This window comes from Corythoichthys intestinalis, chromosome 1 (genome assembly GCF_030265065.1).
Source record: "Corythoichthys intestinalis isolate RoL2023-P3 chromosome 1, ASM3026506v1, whole genome shotgun sequence".
Taxonomy (NCBI): domain Eukaryota; kingdom Metazoa; phylum Chordata; class Actinopteri; order Syngnathiformes; family Syngnathidae; genus Corythoichthys; species Corythoichthys intestinalis.
The window spans coordinates 37302145-37320025 of NC_080395.1; the positions used below are offsets into that span (position 1 = coordinate 37302145).

The window sequence follows — 17881 nt, forward strand, 5'->3', positions numbered from 1 at the left end:
AAGATGAGACGTGGCTGGGTCTTTCAACATGACAATGATCCCAAACACACAGCAGGGGCAAAAAAGGAGTGGCTTCGTAAGAATCATTTCAAGATCCTGGAGTGGCCTAGCCAGTCTCCAGGTCTCAACCCCATAGAAAATCTGCGGAGGGAGTCGAAAGTCCGTTTTGCCCAATGACAGCCCCAAAACATCACTGCTCTAGAGGAGATCTGCATGGAGGAATGGGCCAAATTACCAGCAATAGTGTGTGAAAAGCTTGTGAAGAGTTACAGAAAACGTTTGGCCTCCGTTATTGCCAAAAAAGGGTACATAACAAAGTATTGAGATGAACTTTTGGTATTGACCAAATACTTATTTTCCACCATGATTTGCAAATAAATTCTTTAAAAATCAAATAATGTAATTTTCTGTTTTTTTTTCCACATTCTATCTCTCATGGTTGATGTTTAACCATGTTGACAATTACAGGCCTCTCTAATATTTTCAAGTGGGAGAACTTGCACAGTTAGTGGTTGACTAAATACTTATTTGCCCCACTGTAAATGCTAGGCGGGCTGGATTACAGTAACTCTTTCACTGCCATTTGCGATGTGAAATCAAATGTTTATCACTAGTAGACATCCAATCCATTTGAAGTGGGAGGGTGGCAGAGGATGATTATTTCACACTGCTGTTGCCATAGCCCTGTGGGTGTGGTATTACAGTAAAAAGGAAAATAAGTGATGAGTTGTGGGCACATGTGATGAGAAGCACACTGAATAAAGAAGTGTTGTTCCACTCAACTCTTGGCCTTAAATGAATTTAGATTGAGGAAGCACATAACAAAAATGTTCATTCGCTGCTAACCATGTTCAAAATGGATTTGATGTCTATCGCTGTCACTTGTAGTCAAAGATTCAAAGAACAGTAGATGACCGCCAGCCAAACCTTGCACACCCCTGTTTGATCACGATTCAACACAAAAGATCCACCAGTGAACCAATGAAGGAAAATACTACGGACATACATGATACATATTTTGCAAGTGTACCTTAATGTTGTGGACAGTGAATGCTGTAAACCCCCTGCTCTTTACACTGCTCTCTCTCTGCTGTCAACAAACTGAACCATCTGTTTGCGGGCATGGGAGATGACCGGGGTAAGCGGGACAATCGGGGTGCTTGGTGTTGTGGCACTAGCAGGGGTAGCGGCACCAGGAGTGGAAGCAGTGGGGGTGGAGGCCGCTGGAGTGATGGAACCAGGGGTTCCACCGGGGGTCGCGCGTGGCGTCGTACCGGGCGTAGCGGGGATAATCACAACCGGGGCCAGACTCGGACTATCTGCCCCCGCTCGGGATTCCGGACGCGGGGTAGACGTGACGAAACGAGCCTCCCTAATGCGGTAGGGGCTTCTGTTGGTGGAAAATGGTGACAGCTCGGACCCCCAACCTAAATAACTCCCACTAGAGGGAGAGGGTGCATCTACACTGAAATATGAAGTAGTGTTAGGGTCTAACGGTGTGGCAGATTTCTTATCTGGTGAGCTGAGCAAGAGCGGGGAGCGACGTTCGGGTGACCAGCCGGGAGTTTTGATGTCCAAGGATGCCGCGGAGGAAGACTTCTCGGTTAGGGTGGCGGCGTGGCTGTCAATGTTGTGAAGACTTCCCGGTTGGGCAGGTGATGAAAGGGTAGGTGAACCGTAAATAGCACTATGGAAATCTTCCTCACCTTTAGAAAAGAGATTAAAAATACAGTACCACAAGTTAGTGCTGGTAAGTTTGTGTTGCACTACAACAAACCTTTATCTTCTGTGTGTGGGGCGCTGAAATCTTCTGTGATTTCTTCAAGAATGGCCTCGTGTACCGGGATGATCTCTGGAACCAGTCGGATATCGTGGATCTTTGTGGGCGGCGCTTTTCTCACAGGTCTGGCGATGACGTTGGTGGGAGCTGGCTTCGGTGGTGGTGCCACTTCTTTCTCCTTTGAGGGCACAGAGAAGCGTTGTTGGTCAAATATCATGTTTAGATGAGGGTGATAGACGTGGACGATTCTAAATGGGAAACTACCAGGTTACCTGTGGAGCTGGGGTCACTTGAGGTGGAGGTGGCTGAGGAGGGGGTTGGTGGACATGAGGAACTTGTGGTGAAATGCGTCGAACCTGATGGAAAACATTCACAGAAATCGATTAGTAAATGAAAAACATAAAATGATCATCTTAGATAAGCCATGGCTATTCAACAAGTATGTTCTTTTTGCCAAAAATGGTTCAACCAAAATGGAGAAAAACATTCCCATTCATTTCTAATGGCCATATCCTATATTCATTTTCAGTGGTACAAAAACACTTGAAAACTTTCCAATTCACTTCTATTGGTTGTCATCACGTACTCACCAAAAAAAAAAAGAAAAGAAAAGAAAATCTAATGGCGGTCATTATTTTTAACCAAAAACTTCCCATAGATTTAACGATAACCCATACAAAAGTTTTGGGGGCCAGTTCCAATCGTTCAAACTGTTTTGCTCGCTTCTCACGGAAATATTATTATAATTATATTATAAGTATACACATAGAATTAATCAAATTAAAAAGTTAGTTGTATTAGACCAGACATGTCCAAAGTCCGGCCCGGGGGCCAAATGCGGCCCGTGGTCAAATTTCATCCGGCCCCCAGCCTCTGTCATAAAATCAATATTATCTGGCCCGCACACAGACTTAATAAATTGATCAGCAGTACTGCAACCAGCATATGAAGTAGCTTACACACGAAATGCTGCTCCTCATTTACCCACTAAAAGGTAGCAGCACTTTAACCCTTTATTGCCAAATATATCACATTTGATACACCTAAAATTTCATGATTTTGAGACTAATTTAGAATTTTGACATTTCTTCTTGAAAAAAAATGATGGATGCAATTCAACATGTGCATCTGCAGGTTCCATGAGAAAAAAAAAAAAAAACATGATTTAGCATGGGTTATAGATATTAGAGCGCTTATTACACATATTCATTTTGACTTTTCTTTTAACAAATTTGAAAAAAAGGTTTCATTAGGACCTTATTTTTCCAATTTTGGGATTCTCTGATAATTGCTTCATGTTGCAGGTATTTAAGGGCTAAGCAACATTACCCGTGTGCAGTGTTGTTAATCTTACTGAAAAAAAGTAATTAATGATAGTTACAAATTACTTCTCCCAAAAAGTAATTGCGTTACTAACTCAATTACCTGAATGTAAGAGTAATTAGTTACTTGGTAAAGTAATTGGTGATAATTACTTTTTTTTTTTTTTTCCTCAAAAAAAAAAAAAAAAAAAAAAAAACATTGGCCATACTATGTGAAGTTTTTTGTGGAGGTTTTTGGTACAATTGGCCCGAGCCCAATTCTTTACCCTAATTTACCATTTACCCTGAATCAACTGTTAAAAGTTGTTAAAATTGCTCCCATTATTGCATTAGTTCCCTTCTCTCTACTTTCGACATATGAAAGTTTTAAAACTGTTTCATCATTTAAAGATAGATTCAAATCAAGATTTTGCCGATTTAGAAGTCTTCTTAGGTTCGGGAGGAAGGTTCTCTACATCAGAGCCGTCCTAAAAAGCCTACTGCTTTAAGATGGCGGCTGTCATTTTGCATCTAGTTATATCTATATACAGTACATGTGATATCTACCATGTCTACCATATCTACCATAAGATGTGGGCGTAGTTTGTCGGCTATCGGCTACAACATGAATTATTGGCGCTACCTAGCATCGCGTTTGCTCGGCGTCACAACTTTCTTGCCTCCTCCCCGCTCCTGCTCTGCTCTTTCGTCTCGGTGAGTCCGTCTCCCTCAGACTTTTCGACCAATATAGTAACGCATAGTAACGCATGCCTTTCCGTCCTCAGTAACGGTAACGGAATTGCCAAGATGAGAAAAGTAATTAATTAGATTACCCACGACTGAAAAAATAACGCCGTTAGTAACGCCGTTATATTGTAACGCCGTTATTAACAACACTGCCCGTGTGACACATTACTTACAATCAACAAAAAAAAGTAAATTGACTGTGACGGCCGACGCTTCAAGGATAGGTGGAAATTGGACTATTTCTTCACTAAAATACGCAATAACTGTGTCTGCCTCATTTGCAAAGAGACAGTCGCTGTTTTTAAAGATTTCAATGTGAGGCGATATTACCAAACAAGACACGCTGACATGTGCGACAAGATTACAGGAAAGAAACACAGCGAGAACGTGAAGCAACTTGAAGCTTGTTTAATTTCACAGCAGCAGTATTTCGCATGAGCCCGAGAGTCGAAAGAGAACGCCACAAAGGCTAGTTAAATTATTCATAAAAAAAAAATAATGAAGCAAATGTGATACACTGAATGGCTTGCTAAAATTTGCTTAAATATATTGTTCTACGTAAAGAATGTGAGCCAAAGTCGGCCCCCCACATTTTTACCGCACCAAATCTGGCCCCCTTTGCAAAAAGTTTGGACACCCCTGTAGTAGACCCTTTGTAATAATTACACTCTATGGTCAACATTATTGGAGCTACACAAAAAAAAAAAAAAAAAAATCCCAATGGCACCCAATGGAACTCCAACCCACTAACCAAATAATTCAATGGGTCCCACTGACAATAAACTAAAATCCACAAAATCAACATCTATTGGTGTCCCATTGATTCCCAGACCTGCAAAAAAATAGCCTGCAGGTTATGAGTTAGCCAGTAGACAGCATGCATCCACTTCATCATAGCCTTCAGCATGTAGCGTACTGTGGCACAAACGTGCTTGTTTCTTGTAATATTCCGACTTCGTTCTTCAATATCATTCTAAAACAGTGGTTCTTAACCTGGGTTCGGTGCATAAGTCTAAGGGGTTCTGCGAAGTTTATGACACACCCTATTTTCATATGCTTTCTAAAAGCAAAGTGATGTTTTACACAAGGTTTTGGACTGGTTTGCCCCCAATTTACAGGCTTTATTGCACTCTTTCAACTAGAGGACTTCCAAAAAATCGATTAGTACATGCATCGCGATTCGACACGTGACGATTCAATTACGATTCATAAAGGTTAAAAAAACAATGATTTTCCCTCATAACTTTATGGCAGCCGCTCGTAGCAGAACGAAATTCAAGACACGTCTGCCGCCCTGGCACCGTTTACTGGCGCACGCACATTATGATGGATGCTGCCTGTTACTGAGAGAGAGATTTGCTCCTTTTTAAAAGACTGGAAAATAAATTTGTGTATAAGACAGGCAGGCACAGAAGTTATTTTTTTAGAGCAAAAGGGGAAGAGAGATAGTTCGTTGCTCCTTGTCTTGTAGATGTCCAGCATTAGTTTTAAGGCATTTCAATTGAAAAATGTCCTGAGTGTGTTGTTAAGACCCGTGTGCATAAGAGGTGAGTACACGAACCCTCTTGTACTGTTTAGCCTTTATTGTTGTTGTTTTTGAGATGTTAATAGTTAGTGCCGAGCACTAAGCTAATTAGCTAATTCGCTAACGTGTATTTCATATGCAGAATGTGTAAAACCATGATTAAGTACAGTGGTAACACTACAAACATGCGAAATAGTACAGAAATCTGTGAAAACAAAGTATATTGGTTAAAAGAAGTCTAAAGAATTTCTAAAGACACTTTGTTTCCAGAAAATGTGGAATTCATTCCAATTGTGTACATTTTATTGTATTGTTGAGAGAAATAGGTACTCCCTTTAAAATGGTTAAAGTTTTTGCACTTTCTTGAAAAAATAAATAAATAAAAAAGCAGCTTAATGGCAGCTTTTTGTTGTATTGGCATGTTTCCATCGTTCCTGTTGAATCATTAGGATATTTTAGATAAGTAATGGACATAAATTTGTTTGGCTACTGTATTAACTACAAATGTACGATGCATCGATAATCGCGATAATCGTGATAACCGCAATCACCATCAATACCACGATCATCGTTCAATAATCGAATCAAAGCACCCTGAATAGTAATCGAATCGAATCGTGGGGTGTGAAGGGAAAAGGTACCGTTCTCGCACACACCATATAATTGTTTGCATTAGTATAACACATTCATTTAACTATAGTTTAGCCAGACTCAACTCAGTGGCCTTGAACACAGTAAAGTGAATCACCTTATCGGCGCTCATGAGGGGGAAAAGGAAAAATGGTACCGTTTCTCGTAGGCACCGTCTTACTGTTTGCATTACTCGAACACACGTAATATAATCAATCAGAGAATAGTATCATTTCTCATATTCACTGTAGGACTGCACTACTCTAACACACCTAATGTAAAATAAATAGCACACCATAGTTTAAAGAAACAGAATAGATACACAACGCCATCTTATCACAGAAGCCCAAAACGTGTGCGCCACGAGCAAGATTGACGCACCAAACTCTGGCAATCAGTCCTGCCGACAAATGAACAAGGACAAAGACCAGCGCGCTTTGTCCTAAAACAAGTAGTGCCAGCCCGGATAAGAAAGTTGATAGCAGGCATTTGTGAAGTCAAGACCAGCGTCGGTTGCTGTGGCAACCACATCCCATCCACGCAAGAACACTAAACAGCCCGAAACCGGCCAGAGAGGGATGATCCTAAAGCAACGCCTGGACCCGCCTTCGGCCAGCCCACGGATTTAAAAAACACTGGACACTGAGATAAGACAGATTTTGCTGCTCGGAAACATGTAGCCTTGTAGCCTCCGTCGTTGTTTTTGCCTTTTTTTTGACTATAGTGGAAGAATAAATTGTCAACCTGCTTTCGGCGAGTCTTTTTCAAACTTTTGGAACATGGAGTCAGTACAAAGGGTTAATATCAGAGATGAACGCGCGAGATTCCGCCTTCCCGGTTGGCGCGCGCGAAGGCAGCATCGGCAGAGCGGCACTTTGTTCAGCTGTCGCTGTTTCCGTGCGCTAGTCTGTGGAGGCGAATTTCAACAGGTGCCTAAGATGGCACACCCGTACTTTCAACTGCTAGCTCTCTTTCTAATGGAAGAAGAAACTGGTTTGCTCAGTGGAAGGTTGACTCACACTTGGTATGCCGAAGTATAATAAACCTACAGGCAGTGTGGACTGCGCAGATAATAAAAAACCATTTGCCTCATTTGACGCCATGAAAATAGCATGTAATGCAAGGATGTGTCAATAAAACGAGAATGCACACATGAAAACAACAAAAGAAACAATGTGAAATCAAGAGTTTCATACCATTTTCTTACGTAAAATTAAAAGGCAAAATTATTTGTGGTCAGTTCCAAATTTTGAACAGGATTTCACTCAGATATTAGCTCGCTAGCTTAGCTATAACAGTTTTGAATTAAAAAAAAAAAAAAGGCCTTTTCATTAAATTCCAAAGGGTTCGGTGAGTGCACACGTTAAACTCCTGCCGTTCGGTACCTTTAGCAAAGTTCCAAAATTAAAAAGTAAAATCCACAATTTCCCTCAAATTGCGGATTTGATTGTAGCCCTGCAAAAATACAAGTCCTACTTCATCAAATATCTAGATTTTGGTCTTTTTTACTGTTGCTTCTCTCCCCATGTGAGACCTTCCTGTGATTATGCTCACCCTTATGTAAGCAAACTTAATTTCACTTGAATACAACAGCTTGGCAAGAAAACAACAAACCTGTGGTACACGACGAGCTTCATTGCCATAGTGGAGTTCTTCACACAGACCCATGAGTCCAGCAAGACCTCCTTCTCCGTATAATGACCAGATCTTGGGCACGTCCCCTGTTTTCAGAGCCAAACGAATCAACAGCCAGTGATGATGCCTCCAGCCCTCCCACTGGGGTGGGAGGTCCATGAGAGTGCCACCTCCTGATTAGATGAACAACCACAGCCATTACAATTCAATTACAAAAGTACATTATGGGTTAATTTAAAAACCAAACAGACCAGACAGAGTCGCATGGCGATGGAAGGTAGGTGTGACTTTCTCCTCCAACGAGAGGATAGAGCCGCTCTCCATGCAGGCACCGCTGATCCCTCTGCGGCGAATACTCTGAAAGATCTCAAAGGATTTGGGGTGGAGGAAGCGGTAATACAGCACCAACGAGATCACACCTGTAAGCATCACATGGATATAAAGCGTGTGAAACTTGCTAATAAAATATAAAGAAAGGAAAAAACTACACACCAATAAGAAAACTGCAGAGAACCGCGGCCGGAATGGCCACTGTATCCCATGACACCATGCTGAACAACCAGGACGAGGCCAGCAGGAGAATAATGTTCTCTACAAACATTACCTGAAGTATAGGAACACAAAAAAAAAAAGGGAATACTGTAAAAACAAACAATTCTGCTTTGTGAAGACACATACAGTAACATTTGATTGGTACCACAGTCACATACCAGATAGAAGCCAGCCATTCGGAGACGTGATGGCCCGTATTTCACGTTAAGGAAAAAAAAGATGTGAATGGCTCCAAGGATCAGATTGAAGAGTCTCCATCGACTAGTTGAACGTATGATGTCAGTCTGCTGGGACACCATCCAAAATGTCGCCCCCAACCAGTGAACACCTGATGCATCAAACAAACAATCCATAAATAATTGCAACATCTAATTGTGTAAGTGCTTTGAATGAAGTCGAGGGAAACATTTTGATTGCCTCCATAAAACTCATGGTTCACCCTGAAATGGAGAGTTTCTTTGGACAAAATCATTCAAAATGTATCTAATCATGCATTTAAAAAAAAATCAGATTCACATATCCAAAAATTTCACAAAATCAAGGCAAATCTAGGTTATATAGTTTTTGCCGAAAATGTACAGACCCACCAAAATTTCACAAAAATACGTTAATTTCCATTGCGTCCATTCATTTCCACAAGGTTTGGTCTCAAGATTGGTAGGGACAAGATAACAGCATAACATGCATGTAAACTTTTTGCTGGGGACGGGACATTAATAAGGCCAAACAGATCGGCTGAAGGAGGGTCAGGGCTACATTTCACATCAATATGAACCTACCGTAATTAATTGATAAGCTAAATGATTAATGCAAAATAAATTTGTATTGACTTATACCAACCTTCACACTGCAAATTTCTAACATCTTTATCTGATATTTTTTCTTAAATCTTGTCGTTTTCTCCATCTTGTTTTGAGTGTCAAAGGCTAGTTAACAGGTTAATGCGTCTGATTTTCAAGTAAATATTACTATTTGTTCTTGTTAAGAACATACATATAAAAGTTGGTCATTTTTCACCTAAATCAAGAAAAAAAATGCTTTCAAATAATGTTTTGAACAATATTTATTCTTGAAATAAACCTGACAAACAAGTTGTTTTTTTTTAGATTAAATATAGTTTTTTTTTAAATAAGTCTGTTTAACATATTTTAAATATATACATATTTTTCTTAAAATAAGTCTGTTATGCGTATTTTCAGCTAGCTATTTTTCTTATTTTAAAAAATGAGTAAAATTTACTTGAAGCACTGGCAGATCATTTCAATTATTTCTGGTACATTTTCACTGAAAACAAGGGAATTTATGTGTTTTTTCCCCCCAGTTTGAATTTAAAAAAATTTTTTTTTTTTAGCGCATATGTATTGGTTCAGGTGATATACCATTCGATTCAAACCTTTGTTTTCAAAAACTACTGAAGAAACATTTTGAAAACTTCCAGAATAAATGTCTGTATTTTATTAGCAAATTTAAATTGCAATATTTATACACAAATTATCTTAACATCCACAGGAAATACGAACTTGTTAATCATCCAGGAATACAAAAAAACAAACAGTTGTCTTAATACCACTCAAAATTGTCTAAATAAATCAATTATGACAAAAAAAAACGTCTTAGTCAGGGAATAACCAAAATAAATAAAAATGGAGCCTTCCTTCAGGTAAAAAACTACTGTTTTTGTCCACAAGCGCAGTCAATCTTAACAAAAAAAAAACACATTAAAAAAAAAAAAAAAAAACAGAAAACTGGGGAGAAGGGGGTAAACCTTGGTTCAAATTTCTTACAGTTTAATTAACATTAACAGTAGACAAAATACAGGAGGATATTTCTCTGAAAGCAGCTTCCTCCTCGAGTTCGAGAAATTTCCACAGATTAATGTTATGCTAACTCTGATGCAGGTCAGACTTTCAGTAGCAAAATAGTGGTGTGTTCCCCACTTCCACAACATTGAACATTACAGTGTTACTTTAGGTCTATACCGTCTGTATGCAAACCTACTCCCTTGCATTTCCATAGGCACTTTAGACACCCACAAAAGATGCCCCCCAAAATTGTTTTTAAATCTCCATTTGTGGACCCACAAAAAATTGTACTAGTTGTCATTATTTTTGATAAGAAAATTACTAAGAAGTGACCCGATATTAACAGGAAGTGACCCGGAAATGTTCCTAAAACTCAGGGAACATTTTTGACTGCTCCCCAAATAGTTATATTTTTCCCCAAAACAGTGTTTTTTTTGGGGGGGACAAAAAAAAACTCAAAATTTCAAAATGTATCTAGTTACACATTTCTAGTTAGTGCATGATTCAAGCAATCTACATCAATTCACTTTTTATACATGCAAACTCACCTATAACTCCAAGAACCCACTGTTTAAAGACCCGCGCAAAAAGCATGAGAACACCAAATCGGGACCCCAACATGCTGACCTGCTCACACACAAACATGTACAAATCATATCTGGAATCAATTACCTGCGTATTTTGTCAGAAAGGCTACTGAAGCACTCACCCTCCACAGGAGTCGACAGAAGATGGCAGCTGGGGTCATTTGCAGGTGTCCCGGTCTGATGAGGGTACACGCTCTGGCGTACAATACCAACGCCCAGGCCAAAGATAATAAACACACAGCGAAACACACTGATGCTGGAGGATGAGAGGGAAAGACAAGTGGTGGACATAGACTTTGTGTAAAAAACTAGGTTCTCATATAGCAACTAGTTCATACAGTTCCAACTCCGAAATGTTCCAAAAATTCACATGACACAGAGGTCTATTTTTATTAATCCAAAGGTTCACAAAAAACCATTACGTTTTTAAGTCAAAAAAGTCCAATTCGTTTTGACACATTCATTGTAATAGATTGATGTTGCTCATTCACCCATTCATTGACACCATGAAGTAATTCTCCATTCACTCCTATTGAATTATAACTCAACCCACAAAAAACTCCATTGGTGGAGTCACAAAAACCATTGAGGCTGGGTATTATTATTATTACTACAAAATTTTTTTAAAACAAAAAATTAACAGGAAGAGATCCATAATAGACAGAAATTGACCCAGAAATGCACAAAAAACGAAGTGACCCAAAACCAACAGGAAGTGACCAATAGTTAAGCCCCAAAATCAACTGGAAATGACCTGAAATATACAGGAAGCTACCCGGTATTTCTCCCAAATCAAAAGAAAATCACACAGTCTTTCCCAAAATAAACAAGGAGTGAACTGAAAAATCCCCAAATAATCAGAAAATATTTACTTTTATTCAGACTCACACAAAAAAATCTCAGTTGGTGGACCCACAAAAAAATTATGAATGGTCATTATTTTTTTCACCCAGAAAATCAATAGAAAGTGATGTGTAAATACCTTAAAATAAACAAAGTGACGCAGAAAGGCACCCTAAAATCAATAGGAAGGGACGCAAATCTAACTGGAAGCGACCCAGAATTGCCCCAAAATCAACAAAATTCATGGGAGTTTGTTGACCACCATGACAGCATTCCCACCACTTACACCAGAAATTACATTTCAAGTTGGACATAATTTCAGGAAATACACTATATACTTTGCCATGCTTATTTTACTTCCACCCTTCGCAGAAGTACAACAGTGTAACATCATCTTCCCTACCTGGAGATTTGATGCCTATATCAGTGCAAATAAGCACGTATGTGTGCAGCAGTGTTTCTGGGAGGGTGACCACCAAAGCCTCAAACAGGCGTAAGGCAGACACATCAGCTTGCTGCATGATCTCTCCGTACACGTCCATGTCTGGAAGACGCATGCACTCCCACAGCCTGCCAAGGCCGAACATAAGTCAAATTCTATCCTTGGTTGTCCCAATGTGTCATTTGGCTGTCAAATCAACTTTACTAAATGCATAACTGACCTTTTGAAGATACCTAAATGCAGTATATGAGTCCAGGTGAGAGACTTTCTGCGAATTCGTCCATCTGAGAGGTACCACAGGTAGCTGAGCCATTGTGGACCCCAACCTGTAATACACACAAAACAAACTGATTAATAGCTTACTCGTTGCCATTGACAATGATAGACATTCATTCCATTTGAACTTGGAGGCTGGCAGCAATTGAACTTTCCATTCCAAATGGATTGGACGTCTATTGACATCAACTGTAATGAATAAACTAGAGATAGTCTTACAGTATAGGTAGTCCCCGGGTTAGGAAAGAATTCCGTTCCTACACTGTCAACGTAAATCGAATGTCCGCGTTAGTCGGAATTAACCCCTTAAGTACCCCCAAAATAACAATCCAAAAAGTACAAAAGTATTGTAGTTTGTTTAATGATGGAGGATACACTGCCCTCTGGTGGACTACTGCTTTATGACTGAGGAGCAGACTCTCGTCTGACATGGATAAAGGAGAGCTGCACTCTGGTTTGGCCCACATAAGGCTGTAAGTTGTTTCAGCTAATATATGTTTGTGTATGCATTTGTAATAAAGTTTACAGCTACAGTTTGTGGCGTTACGTTTGAGCGGTTTGCTATGAGAATTGTAAATACAGTGGGGCAAATAAGTATTTAGCCAACCACTAATTGTGCAAGTTCTCCAACTTGAAAATATTAGAGAGGCCTGTAATTATCAAAATGGGTAAACCTCAACCGTGAGAGACAGAATGTTGAAGGGAAAAAAAACAGAAAATCACATTGTTTGATTTTTAAATAATTTATTTGCAGATCATGGTGGAAAATAAGTATTTGGTCAATACCAAAAGCTCATCTCAATACTTTGTTATGTAAACTTTTTGGCAAATATGGAGGCCAAACGTTTTCTGTAACTCTTCACAAGCTTTTCACACACTGTTGCTGGTATTTTTGGCCCCATCCTCCATGCAGATCTACTCAATAGCAGTGAGGTTTTGGGGCTGTCGTTGGGCAACACGTACTTTCAACTCCCTCCACAGATTTTCTATGGGGTTGAGATCTGGAGACTGGCTAGGCCACTCCAAGACCTTGAAAGGCTTCTTACGAAGCCACTCCTTTGTTGCCCTGGCTGTGTGTTTGGGATCATTGTCATGCTGAAAGACCCAGCTACGTCTCATCTTCAATGCCCTTGCTGATGGAAGGAGATTTTCACTCAGAATCTCTCGATACATGGGCCCATTCATTCTTTCCTTTACACAGATCAGTCGTCCTGGTCCCTTTGCAGAAAAACAGCCCCAAAGCATGATGTTTCCACCCCCATGCTTCACAGTGGGTATGGTGTTCTTTGGATGCAATTCAGTATTCTTTCTCCTCCAAACACGAAAACCTGTTTTTCTACCAAAAACTTCTATTTTGGTTTCATCTGACCATAACACATTCTCCCAGCCCGCTTCTGGATCATCCAAATGCTCTCTAGTGAACCGCAGATGGGCCTGGACGTGCACTGACATCAGCAGGGGTACACGTCTGGCAGTGCAGGATTTGAGTCCCTGGGGGCACACTGTGTTACTGATAGTAGCCATTGTTACTGTGGTCCCAGCTCTCTGTAGGTCATTCTCTAGGTTCCCACCGTGTGGTTTTGGGATTTTTGCTCACCGTTCTTGTTATCATTTTGACGCCACGGGGTGAGATCTTGCATGGAGCCCCAGATCGAGGGAGATTATCAGTGGTCTTGTCTGTCTTCCATTTTCTAATAATTGCTCCCACATTTGATTTATTTACACCATTCGTTTTACCTATTGCAGATTCAGTCTTCCCAGCCTGGTGCAGGTCTACAATTTTGTCTCCGGTGTCCTTCGACAACTCTTTGGTCTTGGCCATAGTGGAGTTTGTAGTGTGACTGATTGAGTTTGTGGACAGGTGTCTTTTATACCGATAATGAGTTAAAACAGGTGCCATTAATACAGGTAACGAGTGGAGCCTCGTTAGACCTCGTTAGAAGAAGTTAGACCTCTTTGACAACCAGAAATCTTGCTTGTTTGTAGGTGACCAAATACTTTTTTTTCCACTCTAATTTGGAAATAAATTCTTTAAAAATCAAACAATGTGATTTTCTGTTTTAGCAAACTTTTGTTAAGCAAATTAGGCTAATTTAATAAAATAAATTTACATATTGATCAGACTAGATGGACGTTTGAACACTTATTGTTTTGTATCAACTATTTTATTGTGAAAATGCATGTCATTTTAAACATAAGTGTACATGCTGTATGTGTGATCCAGTTTTACAACATGTCAAAAGTGAAGGAAGTAAAAAGCTTCAAAAAGGACAATTGCCTTGTTTGATGTCTGTAAAGCTAAACAACTTCATGTTTAGTGAGGGCATAACGCGTCATATTTATAAAGTAAAAAATAAGATACTTTGAGGACAAAAAAAACAAAACAAGTGGAGACAAAGCGGCGGACGAGACTCCGGCGTCGTAAAGTTGAAATCATGTAAGTCGAGTATGTCACAACCCGGACACTACCTATATCTACAAGTTACTTACCTGGTAACAGAAATAGTGCAGTGAAGCCAGCCAAATGGGCGTAGCAGTAGTTGTGACCCACCCACAAATAGTACACAAAGCAGTAGATCACTAGAAAAAAAAATAACCAATTTAAATTAGTTCTGGTCAGTTTATGGTGCTCTTTTTGTATGTCATAATTGGATTGTGCATATGTACATGTACAGTATATGTACGGTTGAAGTGGTTTCTTAAAATTGGGGGTTTGTGGGGAATTGATTGTTGTGTACGGTAATGTAATTGTAACGTTTAATCCAGTGGTTTTCACAGTGTGATACGAATACCACCAGTGGTACGTAGACTCCCTCTAGTGGTACGTAAATGATCGACTGAATTAAATGTTCAAACAACCTTTTTTAATGCACGACAGCGCCTTCCTAAAAAACAATAAAATATTCATTCATATTGCTGTAGAATTGTTTCTTTTCAAATATTTAGAGGGTTTCGCCTTGTGCTTTATAAGCCCGGTGTGGCACAACGCTTTCCTAGCCAGACCAGGCTAATATATTGCTACAAGCAAAAGTAGAAAAAGTATATGTTTTGTATGTTTTTCCCCATGAACATTTTGGCATATTTTAATGTTAGGCTGGTGACAGTGCTCAGAGATTCAAATATTCTTTGAGGTGCTGTTTGCTTTAAAATATCTTAGAATCACTGATTTAATCAATCGAAGCAAAATGGAGTGCATGAAATTGGTGCAACCCACACTAAGTTGATTCAGTCTAAACTAGTTTGCTGTTTATATAGGATTAAACATGACTTCATCATTCATTCCTATTCCTATGACCTCTGAAATGCTCTTCATCCCATCTGAGGAGCATTATACAGCCTCCCTCCTTCCTTCTACTCACACATGAAATTCAAACCGGCTGCTACCTTGCATGGCCGGCCGGCCCGTCATAACTAGGCCCCATCTTGGGGTACGCTCATCTCCCAGAAAAACACAGGGTCATGCTAAAATGTGTTATCATCCTGCTACAGTCTGCAACGTTATTTCATTATTCAATAAATAATTTTAGGACGGTGCATCAGAGTCAAAGCATGTAGCATGAGTCTGCACTTTTGATGTGATGGCATGCATGCAGGGCGTAGCATCACGCACTGCTGCAATCCGTGACGTCACAGAGCAAACACACAACTTGCAACTATTAGTTGCATTAATTCCTCCCTGTCCATCGCCTCCTAAAGTCAATCAGAAATCATATCATCACTAGGTGCTGTTTTTGCATGCTCATGCATGTGGATGTGTATGCGTGAGTGTGTGTGTCCCAGGTAGGACTCACGCGCCGTCCTCTCTGCGACAATGAGGACCGCAGTGAAGAAGAAGACACAAACTTGGCAGCAGACCACACAGGAGCCTCCTTGGCTCGCAGGGGCTGAGTAGTCCCTCATGGCGGACCCCTCAACCCCCTCTGGGCTCACACCCTTAGCGCCGGAACAGCCAGTCCAGGTAGAGGCTTGGCGGACCGCAGCTGTTCTGGTGCTTAGGATAGAGAGCGAGAGTGAGAGAGACAGAGAGAGAGAGAGAGAGAGAGGAGGGGTGTCCGGCTGCTGCAGAGCGCGTCCTCACTTCTGCTGCGCGCTCCCGCTTGTCCCGTTAAAGAGACAGCAGCCATGCAGCAGTCAAAATACAGCTCCAATAGTTTTTGGGTCATTCCAGAAACGAAAGATATTTTCTGAAAAATTTGAAATACAGTAATCTAAATGCAAATTACAAAAACAGCAGTTTCTGAGTAGATAACGTGAGACCAAATCTTGAAAAAACAAAGAGAATAGAATGCGTAGAAATATTTTTACCGAAACGGTCTGGTGTTCCAAATAGGGATTATTATCAGATTTGCAGGATGTTTGCAATATGAAACAGACGAGGTGATTAAATTTTAGGGTCATGAGGTCAAAGGTCACAGAGGTCAAATAAGGAATTTCGCAATAATTTGATAACAGATTAGTTCATTAAATTTGCAAGTCATCTTATGTAATGAGGAGAAAAATGGTCAAGGAAATATGGTGATGGTTTGAATTTGGCTGCTTAGGCAGAAGTATGCCCAGTGACGGACTTGACAATTTTGCAGCCTAAGGCGAACATATCCAGTGGCCCTCTTCATGAGTCAGGGGTTAAAAAGGTGAGAATGGTGTGGAGGAAATATGTTCCAGTACACTAGGGCTGTCCTAAACGACAAATTTTCTCCTGATTAGTCAGTCGACTAGTTTTACGCTAAGTCGACTAATCTAATAATTTTCTTTTTTTTTTTTTTTCTAATTTAGCAATGAAATTTTTGTTGACGCTTATTAATTCACAAAACCATTTTGAAACACTTAAATTCTTTATTAAAGTACAAATAATCAAGCAAATAACAATTTCTTAATTAAAAAAATTTTTTTTTTTTTTTTTATTTCGAGCAGTAATAACAAAAACAGCAAGAATAGGTAAAACATAACAACAATACCAGTAGTGTTGATTACAACAAAAATTAATAACACATACAGACGGAGTTCGAAAAGGAGTGAGAAGAAGCCAATCAATCATCAATCACAAATAAACAATAAGGTGAAAAGATGATAGCATTTACTAGAGCAAAAGAATGGAAAGTAAACAGATTCAGAACACTGACTTTGCCTTTCCAACATTATTCAAAACAATTCTTTAAAAAAAACTAGCATTATTATTGTAGTATACCACTATATAATAGTAGTATAATCATTATAATAATTATTCATTGCCAATCATATTTGTCATAAAGTGTCATTTGAAAGCTATTCTTAGTATAGAATCTGTAATCTGTAGTATTTATTCTACATATTATAATATTAATTCTGAAGTATGTATATAGTATATCGTTATTTATATGACGAACATGACGTGCTTTTATTTTGAAATGTTCACCAGAGGTACGTTCGCTAAACCGCTAACCGTTGTTTCGCCACAGGGTGTGCTGTTGTGTACTTTATGTTCGGTGTGAAGAAGAAGTTAAAAGAGGCATTAGCGGCCTGTTCTCAACTTCTCCCTCACTGCACTTTGGCTCTCATGGAGAGCACGTTCGCTCATGTGTTCGAAATAAACGATAGCTGACGTGCAAAGTAGCAAGTGAGCTGTAAAAATAGCGCACTTAGTGGCGTGAAAAACGCGGGAGAGCTAAGTGAAGCTAACGAACAGCTCAGCGGAGCTGAGCGATGCTAAGCGAAGCTAAATGGCGCTAAATGAAGCTAAGCGACTGATACTCAGTCCGTCGTCGTGGAACACTCCATTGTAGTG

The 17881-nt window shown here is 39.7% G+C and overlaps 1 protein-coding gene across 1 annotated transcript; it reads right to left on the bottom strand.

The window, feature by feature from the left end:
• Positions 1–493: 493 nt before the first annotated feature.
• On the bottom strand, positions 494–16125 carry xkr5b (XK related 5b). Its single transcript, XM_057827271.1, has 13 exons — positions 15912–16125; positions 14611–14700; positions 12065–12170; positions 11806–11972; positions 10682–10815; positions 10521–10599; positions 8329–8498; positions 8111–8222; positions 7870–8037; positions 7598–7791; positions 2053–2136; positions 1778–1958; positions 494–1706 (listed from the first exon to the last, which is right to left on the bottom strand). Exons 1-13 carry the CDS (start codon positions 16018–16020, stop codon positions 1072–1074), a joined length of 2229 nt encoding a protein of 742 aa, XP_057683254.1. The 5' UTR covers positions 16021–16125; the 3' UTR covers positions 494–1071.
• Between the last annotated feature and the right edge of the window lie 1756 nt (positions 16126–17881).

Bases quoted from the DNA above. Each gene is read 5' to 3' on its own strand.
- xkr5b (XM_057827271.1), bottom strand. From the start codon at position 16,020: ATGAGGGACTACTCAGCCCCTGCGAGCCAAGGAGGCTCCTGTGTGGTC. The intron at 10,816-11,805 runs GTAGGGAAGATG...CTCATCCTCCAG, and splicing joins TATAGGCATCAAATCTCCAG to CATCAGTGTGTTTCGCTGTG. The intron at 2,137-7,597 runs GTTTGTTGTTTT...GTTTTCCATCAG, and splicing joins AAGCTCGTCGTGTACCACAG to GTTCGACGCATTTCACCACA.